Here is a 12,716-nt window from a genome sequence, read left to right as displayed (position 1 = left end):
AGAGGAAACATAAAAGCGTAGTGCAAAAATCTTTTTTTTTTAATTATAGACCCATGGCAGCTAGGGACGACCAAAATAACGTCAAGTTTAGTGCTCTTTGTGCATAAATATACTATATTTAGCCCATCTGAGCTACCCTGTCGTTGCGCTTTAATATATTAATTCTTAGGTTCAGGAGAATGTAATTTTCAGAAACTTAATGACTTGCTACATAATCCTAAAGGTTTGATAAACAATTTTTGTTATCAATTTACACGAGAAATTCTTACCTTTGTTGAAAATAACGTTTGAATAGCCATCCTATCGCGCTCCAATGTAAAGCTTATGGTAACCAGATGACGAACGAAATTATTTAGGGACACAACAGGGCTAGCGCCTCTAGTGGAAAAGTTTGACAGTGAACAGCCCCGTTGACCACTAACTTTTGTTGCGGCGTGTACTACAGCAGACGCTCGATGCGCGCTGGAGCTTTCTTGTACTGCGAACCATGCGGCAACGCTGTTGCCATAAGCCCCATACCAGGCACGTATCCAGGAATTCCTTTCAGGGGGGGGGGGCTCAACAGCATTTTTTTAAGGGATGTAAGAACCTCACAATTGTATGTTCAAGACCAGTGGTGGCAATTGGCTTCCAAAACGGGGGAGGGGGATGCGGAGGGCGTTGCAAGGAAAGTTTACTTTCTTTTGGTAGACAAAGCTTAACATTAGGAGGCCATAATGTTGAGGCAAAAAATTGGGGAGCAACTATCCCTTAAATCGTCGCCACTAAGGCTGTCATTTTAATCAGAACGTGAAATCGGAACATTTTTTACCACTCGACTCCTCTGTTTCCATGCATTAACATTGTGTGCCGGAACCATCTCAGTATGTGTGTTTGTCCATCAGGCATAAAAACGTCTATGGTGTCTTTGAGTGTTTTTACGTAGCTGTTACACATGCACGGGATGGACAATCCACTCGAGAACGCGAGATTCAAATTGTGGGCTGCGAACTGGACGCAGACAGCTCTCGAATATTTCTCTCTGATTCGAGCCTGAACACTACTAAAGTGTCTTGTCCTCCCATGTTTGCAGCTCTTATAAAAGCCGAAACACACCAAATTGTTCAGATTCAGGCCTTAGCACTCACAAGTGTTCAAAAATGCCTGTCACAGCTTCTGCTGTCTCGTCATGTATCGGCACGAAACAAAGGAAGTCTTCTCGAATACAGGTGGATCACGAAACAATTAATGCACAGTGAAAACCCTTCCGTTCCCAACACATCTAATGTTTCGTCTCCCAGTATGATCAAATGCTTACTCATATATCTCCAGCGACGTGCCCAAGGGAGGGTTGGTGAGGTCATAACCCCATTTGACCCAGTATTCCTTTTTTTTTTAAAAAAAATAGGAACGTCAAAGACAGGAAAAAAATGGCAAAATCAGGACTGACAACCAAAAATAGTATGCATGACCCCTCTCCCTTCCGAAAATCCTGGGCACGCCTCTCTTTATCTCGGACACATTTTTTAAAATGAACTCACCAGAAGTTTTTATTATCGTATTGGAGACTGAAGTAAGATGCGTTCTTCCTGTAGGTTTGAATATGATCCTTTAGGGTGCTGTCATCTGCCTGCCTTCACACCTAACCTTAACAAGGCCCTAATTTTCCATCCTTGTGACTTGGATTTTCAAGACTTAGGAAGGTTTCAGACCGAAGGGACACGCGATACATGTCGATTGGAATGGGCCAATCAACAGCAACGTTTCACACCCTAGCGACACAAAAGGCCGCACAAACCTAATCTTCAGGCGACACGGCGTGAAATCTCCCATATTAGGGCCCAGTCATTGTCACCTCGAAGTAGTAGCTCTTGTTGACCACAGAAGAAAATTCTCCTCAACCGGTGGGAATGCACCTCAGTTTTTTTCTCTCTCCTATATTTTCTGTGCTTGTTCATTATACAAGCAACACCTTACGATTTGATATACACAGGACATGTACTATGTAGACATTTTAACGAAAAATCGGTTGAAGTCAAGGATGACTAGGTGGCTCAGTTGGTAAAGCCCTGATTTGGATCCTGGTAGAGCCTGCAATTTTCACCTAAAATGTCTACATATGCAATATCTTGCTTTCTCTTCTCGACATTCATAAAATTTTCGGCTGTCTCTTTATGGTAGTTAAGTGTTTGAATGTGTTTCGAACCCAGTAGGCTTAAACAAAGTATTTTTTTATACCAGGAAATTCTCGGACTGCGTATACGAAATTTAGTTCTGGATAAACTAAATCATCACTCAAAACTTTGATTTTCAGTTGATCTATGCAGCTTATTTCTGTTTTAATAAACCACTCCAATATCCGGTACTGCTGAAATATTCACTTTAGAGAGAGAGAGAGAGAGGGGGGGGAGGGAGAGAGAGAGAGAGAGAGAGAGATCTTGATCTCTTCGGCCCACAAACCGAACTAGCACTACACTGAGGCCCCGGAAGTTCTGCTGTCGTCAATGTCTTCATTTTCGAATCACTATGTCTTATAAAGCAACCAGAGGACGCTGACTGATCACTAATCGACTGTATGAATTGTCACACTTACCTCTGAAATCTCATTAACCAATTCTTTGTCCAGCTCAACCGAAAAATTGAATCCGCGTATTTATATACTCATTATATTCTAGAACGTTCCGCAGATAAAACGATTCGTTAATATCGCCAGTAGTTGACTCATTTTCTCATTCAAGAACGTACCCTCTCCCGCCTTACAGAGATTAGAAATTACAATGAATCGCCCTACGTTAGGTGCTACCTTTGTTGTGCAGCTTCCAAATGCTGACAAGTTTCTACATAATGCTCAAGTGCGCTGCGACAACACCGAAAGCGTAAGAAAAGTTTACGTGCAATATTATCAACAACAGGGTTATAGAACATTCTCCGTCTTGCCTCGATAATTTTCTATCTCCTTAAATCATCGTCAAATTATTCAAAAAGCCAAAAACCTAATTTTATCTAGTGTAAAATAAAACATTTCCTGAGGGGGGGACCGTCGAACCACCTCAACCTCACCTTGGATACGTGCTATTAACAATAACAGGGTTATAGAACATTCTCCGTTTTGTCTCGATAATTATTTCTCCCAAATTATCATCACATTATTCAAGAAGCCAAAATCCTAATTTTATCTAGTGTAAACAGAAAAAAAATCTGAAGAGGGGGCTCGAGCCTCCTGATTCCCACCTTGGATGCGTGCTATTGACAATAATAAGGTTATTAGAACACTCTCCGTCTTGTTTCGATAATTATTTCTCTCAGATTTATAAATTTAATATCTTCATATTATTCAAGACGTCAAAAATCGAATTTTATCTAGTGTAAATTGAAAAATTTCCTGAGGGGGGGCTCGAGCCACCTTATCTCTACCTTGGATACGTGCTATTAACAATAACAGCGTTATAAAACATGCTTCATCTTGCCTCGATAATTATTTCTCTCCTTACATTATTTTCACATTATTCAAGAAGCCAAAAACTTAATTTTATCTAATGTAAACTGAAAAATTTTCTGGGGAGAGGGTCGAGCCCCCTGTGCCCCATCTTGGATACGTGCTATTATCAATAACAGGGTTACGGAACATTCTCCGTCTTGCCTCGATAATTATTTCTCTCCTTAAATTATTGTCACATTATTTTATTTCACATCACAAGAAACCAAAAACCTCATTTTATCTAGTGTAAACCTAAAACTTTCGGGGGGGGGGCTCGAGCCCCCTAAGCACCCCCTCTGGATACGTGCCTGCCCCATACTGAATTCTTAAGTTGGGCTCACCAATAGCCCCACGAACCGTTCACGGTAAGGTTAGGTTAGGCAAGCATAGTTAAAATTTGGGCTCGTAGAACCATGCACGGGGTAGCCCCACAAACCATTCACGGTAAGGTGAGGTTAGGTTAGGCAAGCATAGCTAAAATTTGGGTACTACTTTACTATACCGGAGACACCTGTCAATGATTTATTTCGGACTTTTTTACATTGCTAACGTACTATTCTGCATTCCGGAACAGAAATAATGAATTTCTAACGAAAATGATGTTTTTTTTTTTACATTAAAGAGTACTTACTGTTGTTCCTTATTTCCTACAAACCATCCATGGGTAGCCCCAAAAACCATTGACATTAGCCCAAAAATTCACGATAACCCCACGAACCATCACGGGGACAAGGTATGTCTACTAGGTTAGGTTAGGCCTGTTAGGTTAGGTTCCATTAGCACTCCTTTCGTTCAATTTGGTATATACGGACAATACGAGAGCATATTGTGCTCTCGTGCAGAAAGCAAATGGCGGCAGCAGCAATAGCACATCGGAAATAGATTTTCGTAGAAAACTACATGCACTCACATTAAAATGGATCAAAACTACATTCCCGAACATCAACAACGCTACAGAAAATGATTTGCGTAAGTATTTTCTCCTGTAAATTTGAAAAATCCGTCTCCGGTATAGTAAAGTGTTACCAAAATTTGGGGTCACGTCAACTTCTTGAAAAAACGGTGACAGTGGGTTACGTCATCAAACACACGAAACATCAAGTTCTCGTAGAGGAAGTACATGGAAGCAATGGCAATTGCGATATTTTTATACATATAAACATGAATTATCGCTAGAAAAGATGAAATGATGACAGAAAATACATTCGGGAACTTCAACAATGCTACAGAAAGTGATTTGCGTAAGTAGTTTCTTCTGTAAAAATGAAAAAATCCATTTTGACTAGATGAAAGTGTTACCCTTGTTGTTATGGAAATAAACCATTATTATTATTAAAATTTCAGTAACCGCCAAACGTCTGAAATTCCTTTATTTTCTTCTTTTTCACATTGGTAGTTTATTCTGCATTGCTAAGGATTCCTGAAGGTGGCATTTCATTTTTTTTCCTTTTTTTTCAACATAGAGTAATCATTGTTCGTTCGTTTTTGGATTGCATTACACGCCATATGGCAGGCAAAACTTGATTATCATTGTCGATGATCAGTGGCTATGCAGTGTTTCCAACCTTCTTAACCGAACAATGCCTGATTTTGTATTTTTTTCCAGGTTCAAAAACCCCACGAACCATTCTTAAATAGCCCCACGAACCAATCATGGCAAGGTTAGGTTAGGTTAGGTAAGGCAAACATAGTTAAAGTAGTTATTTAACACTAACGGATAGACCCACGAACCATTTCTGATAATGTTAGGTTAAATTTGGTTACATTAGGAAAGTATATTAATAAGAAACAAAAGGGGGGGGGGGGGTTAGAAACAATGACAGGGGCTTACATCATCAAACATATGCAGCATCCGGTTGTCGTAGGGCAAGCAAATGAAAGCAATGGCAATTGTGTGTCTGTGAGATATTTCTCTTGAAAAATACATGATTTCCCGGTCAAATATATTCCACGATGAAAGAAATTACCTCGACGAACGTTTTAAACCTTGGAGAAACTCATTTCCGTAAGTAGTTTCTTGTGTAAAATTTAAGAAATGTGTCTCCGATGTATGAAACTGTTACCGTCAGTAATTCTAGGGTATGTGCATAAAATTTTCAGAGCATTTATGAATGTTACCATTTTTGTCCATGTTTGTGTTCTTGATTGTTTTGTTGCAAAATTAATATAAAATCTTTATTAAACTATAATGACAATGGTTTGGACCTCTTAAACTCTTCCACTAACCGGGCCTCACCGATGGTGCAGTGGTAGCGTCGCCTCCTTGTAATCAAGGGGTCCCGGGTTTTATACCTGGTGGAGGCACATAGTGGTTCGGATTCCACTTTAAACTGTAGGCCCAGTCCCGATTAGCCTCACTGTGTATAAGTGAACTTACATCATCAAATCATTAATTAGCGCCATCTAGTTTGCTGCACTTTTTGACACTCGGTGTAGTGCAGGTGTATTCCAGTTTCAGGGTGGTGCATGGAAGTGAAGTTCAACCAAGTAGACGGAAAGCGGTGTTTAAGTTCAGAAGATTCAACAAATGCCTGTCTGCTGATTTAAACGTTCATTTGATTAGTCAGCACCACGTGACCATACACCACTCATACACCGACCCAGAATGTAGTACAAACTGTGCAGACACCAAATACACTACTTGACTCCAAATCAACGAACTAGACGACTCGGTGTTGCACCAGGTAACCAACTAGACACTTTGGTGCAAAGAGAGGTAACAAGTACAGCGAACTAGATGGGGCTAATGGGATACACCTGCACTACACAGAGTGTCATTCATTCTTCCATTTACACTGTGTTGGTCACGCACTGTCTCTCGTTCTGGGTGTGTGATTTTAACGTCGTTATTTAACCCTTATGGACACGCGTGAATATTTGTGACACAACCACACGCATGGGGTGTTTTCCACCCCACACTTTATATTGCAGTTTTTTACAAATGTATGAGTAAAAAAGGTTTTCTGTTGTTTTCTTGTTAACAATTAGTCTTTTCCATAATAGTTAAACATATTTTAGCTATATAAAACAACTGTATAGTGGTTTGAATAATTGTTGATTAGACAGTTACATTTTTCTTCTGTATTTTAAAGTATTGTTAAAAAATAAGTAAAAAAATAACTGTACCCAAAAAAAAAAATAGTTTTTTACTTGCATGTGGTTACAAGACAGGGCAATGAAAGAACTGAAGGTATTTTAGTCATAGGTTTATTATACAAATTTATTAGTAAATCACCATCGAGTATTGGTCAATTTAGCCAGCTGTTTATAATATCATAAAAACTTTTCCCAAACCAACAAAATTTTTAGAGTGCTTTTTTTAATTTTTGATAAAATCTAAACAAGAGTATTATTTAAAGAGATACATTTATAAAAAATTATAAAATTTAAATCAAATTTACAACATCTTACTTAGCTACTGACAAAGGTTTTTGTGAATGAATGTTCAAATTTATTCTGGGCGGCATTCTTCGCAGTAGATGAAGGTGTGCTCTTTACAATGCTGTCTATTATGCTTTCGTCTATCATACACAACCACTCATCAAGTGGGGTTTTTGGCTTCTTTAGCAGCGGCTTTTACAGTAGGATGATGTGTACTTACAATATTATGAGCTCTTGTCCTTGCATTTTGTGGTGGTGTTTGTTTCTTCCATACAGTAGTTTAATCTTTCCCTATATAAGTGTTAAGTCTGTGAGCCAATGGTAGTTTGCTGTCACTGTCACTTTCTTCACTTTTACCACTGTCACAGTCTTGTTCAGTTTCTGTATCATGTTCACTTTCGTGTAAACTGTCTTGTACTGCATCACTATCTTCGCCGACAATTGATTCATTATCACTTCCACACTCATCCAACATGGACAGAATGCTCGCTTGTTTGCTACCCAAATTATCCATTTTTGGAGTTTTTTTTAAATATGCAACTTAAAACACCATCTAGACTACAGTTCATAAAAAAACATAACAATTAGATAAAACAAATAACAAAAACTAAAGAAGCAGCATTTTGGAAATGTGTAACGTAAGCACACGCGTGGGGTGTAAAGCACCCCTGGCCAAGTTTGACGATGTTCACTGAGTGACAGCGGCGAGCAAACTGATTGACCTCGAGTCAATGACTAGAAGGGCAAACAACGGAAAGGTTCCTGGAAGGCCACCAACAGAAACAAAACACTTTTAAACGTAGTAAAGAAGAGAGACTGTCTGGGGTGGATTCCACCCCGGCGCGTGTGCATAAGGGTTAACAATGATTCTTTTGTCAACACCCTCCTTCTGTCTAGCTGAGTCTTTACTAACCTTCATCTTTTACCCCACGATTTTGTTTTTGCAGTGTTAGTAAGATATTCGAGCCACTAGGGAGGGTTTGTTGTAGCTACTTGCTGTCTGAGTCAATGCACGGTAAAGGTGTACCTAGTTGTCACTGAAAATCCGATATGCCGTTTCATTCCCCATTAATCAATAGAACGTTTTTATAATTTTATATATAATTTTTGTAGTTCTATAGAATCTCAATTGTTGAAAAAAAAGATCTAATCGTAATATTTGGCATTTTAGATCATTAATTTGGCATATTTTAAGAATCCGGTCTCTGAGACCGTGCACAACCATTGACATAACTTTTCTCATGTGACCCACAAAGGGTTAAATATAGACAAATATAGTTGAAATTTTATATTTTTTAACAAGCTTAGACGTAATCGAACTTCCACATAGTACACCCTGGCGAGAGAAGAAGCAGTGTTTTTTTTAGGAAAATAGAAGGACCATTGGTGCAATTTTGAGGCATTGTAGATAGGATGTATTGCACTTCTTCTGGAGATGTGGAGAGAGACGTTAAAAAGTGACAAGAAACTGGACAGAGGTTGGGAAGGGATGAAGCCGGTGTATTCGAGGTTGTATTTTTTTAGAAAGGGAAAGTGAAAAAGATTAGCTTTGTCAGGGCCCTCTGCGCATACTGAGTCACGTTTTACTTTCAAAGGTATTCAGGAATTTTGCCTCTTCGAGTTGATTAGTGACCAAAAACATTTGGTATTTGATTTGATATTGTTTGTTATAGCACCGATGTAAAAAGGTAAAGTGTTCCTCTGTGCATAGCACCACGCCTTGAAGGCGTATAGGGGGTGTGGGGGTAACGCCCCACACTTTCTTGATCCGGTCGTTAATGGGGGTGATGTGATCAGCATCACGCCCCTGACCGCCTTTACCCCCCAGGGTTTCCCCCAGGTACCCATGTTATTCGACGCTGGGTAGGCGCCGGGGCCGCTTCCACCGTTAGAAAAGTTCCCGGATTTGAACCGGCCGGGGATCGAACCCGGGACCTTTAGTATGGTAGTCAGACGCGTTACCGACTGAGCCAACGCGGCCACCGATGTATTCACTGTATTTGGTCTTCTGCAATTGTTTAGAGTGACGTCGTATGTGGGTGAAAGTTTTCTGTGTGTATTCATTAGGAATATGTTTCCAGAGATCCCAGGCCTTTTTTTCAGTTTCCAAGGGCAAGTAAGAGTTCAGAGTCGAACCAAGAAGGGTATTTGCTTGATTTAGTTGTTTTTTTGAGTGGCACATAGTCTTTTATCACTGCATGAATCACATCAGTCAGCACATCACACGTTTCGTCGACACTTCCACTCTCCAGGATTATCCAGGGAATGGAATCCAGCGCCAAACGGATGTCGTCACAGGGTGCTTTGGACCAAACAAGGTATTGGCATCCAGGGGTGGGAGGTCATTGACTCTTCAGGTGGTCCGGGAGCCAGAATACAGCGTCCAGCGATTCGTGGTCCGAAGGGATGAGGTTTCTCGAATGCGTGATGTGTGCTGAAGGGAGTGAGGAGAGAATGTAGTCCAGGTTATTGTCTTTTTGTGTATTGAACATATTGTGCTGTTGAAGTCTGAGGCCATGTATGAAGTGATCTATGAAGTGCGCGTCATTCTTGTCTTTTGTAAAGCCATGCGTGGAGTCAGTCCATGTAATTGAGAGATTGAAGTCTCCGAAAAGAATTACGTTACCCATAGAGGTTGCAGACAGCACAGAATCGTAGCAAGCCTCCAGAACTGCTACGGGGCAAGTTTTATGTGGCCTGTAAAAACAACTGATGAAAAGTTTGTTTTTCTTGCCGAGAAGCACCTCAACCCACAGAATTTCATAGTCATGATCCAGGTCGCTTCACACCACACTTTTCCATTTGTTATTTATGCAAAGCATCACTCCCTCGCCCCTTGAGTATTGGAAATAGTGAAATGTTTTGAAAAAGGCAGTTCGGAATCCAGTACATTTTCGTTGAGCAACGTTTCAGTTACTGCAATACAGTCCTGCTCCATAAATTCTCCCAATTCCGAAGTGCAGTCAGAAAGTTTATTTGTTATGTTCTAGGTATTATGGTAGTATGCACTGAAGTTGTCTGGGACCTGGGTTTAGCTTAATGTCTCCACACAGCAGCACAAGAAAAAGAAAGTTCAAGAGCCAATGAGGCGGGGGCTTACCTTGGCCGCTGTCCACTGCACGTGTCTCCCTCGGCGAAGCAGAGAGAAGCATCTGGAGGATGCCTGCTGCTGGAACAATAAAACATCTCTCGCTGCATTTCCACTCACTCGGGCTAATGTTTTTACCATCAGCAATGTTCAATAGCAATAGCTTAACACCAGTGCAAAGTACCACAATATAGAAATAAACTGAGAACACGCAAAATCCAATCTTATGCGGAGCGCGATCCGACAGCTTTCTACTGATTTGAAATAGAAAGCTGTTTATGAAAACAATTATTTGGATTGGATCATTGACTTTAAAAAAGCAAATTTACTGGTCTGCAGACTCACAAAGGTTGAGAACAACCATTAATCTAGAGGACAGAGATAGGAGGTCAAAATTGAGATTGAGAGGCTAGAAGCTTCATGTCACAAAGGATCTAACATTAGTTGCATCGCTATCCCACAGACGCAAGTGCATTGTTTAACCCTTAGTATGCCGTGCGGTCTGACGAAAGTAAGCCCAGTGTCGCCGAGGCTTTGAGCGGGAAATTTGAATTCGTATACATAATGGAGAAAAATCGTAATAACTCTGGCACTATGGGACCAATCTACTTCGGATAACTTTTGTTTTGCAGGCAATACATCGATGCATGCAACCATGTAAAATTTGGATGCCCCAACCGTAGGGGGGTTACGGGCGGGGGCTGCATCCCCCGAATTTCAATGAAAAAACATAAAAATGTGGAGTTTGCCCCCTCTTCTCCAGCTACTTTGGGGAGAAAACCGGAACTTTTGCTTTTTTTTTTCAAAGAATAGACCTTCCGCAACAGAATGAAACTTGATTCATGTTCGTGGGTGCAATACAATTTGAATAATAAAGGCAAAACTTAAACTCGATCGAATTTTAGGCAATTTGCATATTATTCATAAAATTGTTATAACTGACACCATGGGACCAATCTACTTCGGATAACTTTTGTTTTGCAGGCAGAAGATCAGTGCATGCAACCATGTAAAATTTGGATGCCCCAACCATGGGGGGGGGGGTTACGGGCGGGGGCTGCATCCCCCGAATTTCAATGAAAAAATCATTAAAATGTGGACTTTGCCCCCTCTTCTCCAGCTACTTTGGGGAGAAAACCCGAACTTTTGCTTTTTTTCGTTCGTACTTGCATCTTGTGTAGCTACTGTGAATCTTTCTTCCCTGTTGACTCGGCTCTTTGTGGAAATATGTCCGGAAGGAAAGGATTGTGCGTTAGGGAAATCGATGAGCTGTTATATGATACGAACTGTTTTATGGTGAGGCCTTTCCTAACAGAGGAGGGAAGGGAGCCGTTGCAATCATTTGTTTTGTCTATACTTCTGGATAGACGCACGCTTTAGACTCATGCTTCTGGCCTCTGGCTATCGTCAAGCTTCATTGCATTTCTAACAGAGAGGCGACAGAAAGCTGACACCTGCCAAACCTCATCCAATCCCCTCTCTCCTTGCCCCCCCCACCCCCTGCCACTACTTCAGCTGGATCACCAGAAAGAAGAATGTGTGCCTTATCAGTACTAAATCACAGCGTTGGAAGCTTGGAGGAAAACAGCATCGTAAATGCCAAGCATTTATTGTGTCTGTCAACTGAAGAGCGAACACGTGTTTGGGCTCACCCAAACACGTGACATATTCCGAGAAAGGAGGGGGGGGGGGAATTTGAAATTTCCAAACAAGATTGCAAAACAAGTTCCCGAACGAACTGTCAGTGTTTCAACCTCAATATACAAATATAAGTGTGGCAAACCCTCGATAATTGTATCTAAAGCTGTTTGTAACATATGTGTTACGGCGGCGAACTAAGGGTTAAATTTCATTAATGTCCAAGCACTACTAGGCACCTTTACCAGGAGCAGACAAGACAACATATAATTTCAGGGGTTGAATATCACTCACAGCATGCTATGACACAGATAACAGAGCATATTATTTCAGGCTTTTGAGATGCAAGTACTGTAGTCTCTACTGTACCTTTTTATTTCATCTTTAATTTGAGAAATACTTTGTTTCTCCAGGTGGAGTGGTTATCATAGCATGCTTCGATGCTAGGGGTTCTGAGTTTGAATCCCAGCCTGGGCATGAGTTGTGAAATGCCCTCCCTTGCCCAGGAAAACAAATGCTACCACTACCTAGATAGAGGCGGCAAAATCTCCCTCGGACAAGTGAAATAGCGTTACGGTTCAGGTTGAGTTCGTGTGTAGGAACCGGTGACCAACAGTGCATAGTGATTAGCCATATCGAATAGAGAACAAAAACATATATACTTTCTTTTACCACCTCTTTACCTGTAGCCGGGAAGCGGCTAGCTGCATACCTGAAAATCACGGGTAGCGACATGCGTATGAAATGATATAGCCCAAAATTAACATGATAAAATAAAAAGTATATTCTATTCATAACAAAACAAAAATCAATTAGTTACATCTCCCCCTCTTTCACTCACACATTCTCTCTCAGATTCAATCCTTTCGGGGACATCAACACAAAAAATGATCCATGACATGTACAGGTTTTATGACGACGAGCCCTAATTATTGCTTTCATTTTAAAATTTACCTTGAATTTTTGTCTAATCAGGTCATTTGTGATTTTGCTCCAGTGCTACTCAAATCCTAGCCAGCCCTTACTTAAGTTCACCTTTTAAAAAAAAAACTAGGTCGGTGCGGTGACAATACATTATTTGTCCAGCATAAACAAAGGCGTCTCAACGGCAATTACGCTCACGTGGGCGGACGTTTTCCTTTTACGTGACCT

General features: G+C 40.6%; 1 protein-coding gene across 3 annotated transcripts in view; it reads left to right on the top strand.

The window, feature by feature from the left end:
* Positions 1-12,716, top strand: part of LOC145991150 (uncharacterized) — a 54,938-nt gene that overhangs the window by 2,560 nt on the left and 39,662 nt on the right. Inside the window, exon 1 of one of the 3 annotated variants that reach the window (XM_083126959.1) lies at positions 4,398-4,426. The exons of the other annotated variants lie outside the window; for them this stretch is intronic. Within the exon in view, the coding sequence (XP_082983085.1) occupies positions 4,418-4,426 (9 nt within the window). The 5' untranslated portion in view covers positions 4,398-4,417. Of the gene's footprint in view, positions 1-4,397; positions 4,427-12,716 lie in introns of those variants that run through there. 3 annotated transcript variants of the gene reach the window in all.

This window comes from Lepisma saccharinum, chromosome 8 (assembly GCF_977018435.1).
Source record: "Lepisma saccharinum chromosome 8, izLepSacc3.1, whole genome shotgun sequence".
Classification (NCBI taxonomy): domain Eukaryota; kingdom Metazoa; phylum Arthropoda; class Insecta; order Zygentoma; family Lepismatidae; genus Lepisma; species Lepisma saccharinum.
Note: the sequence above shows the minus strand (reverse complement) of the source record. Positions and strands in the feature narration are given on the sequence as shown.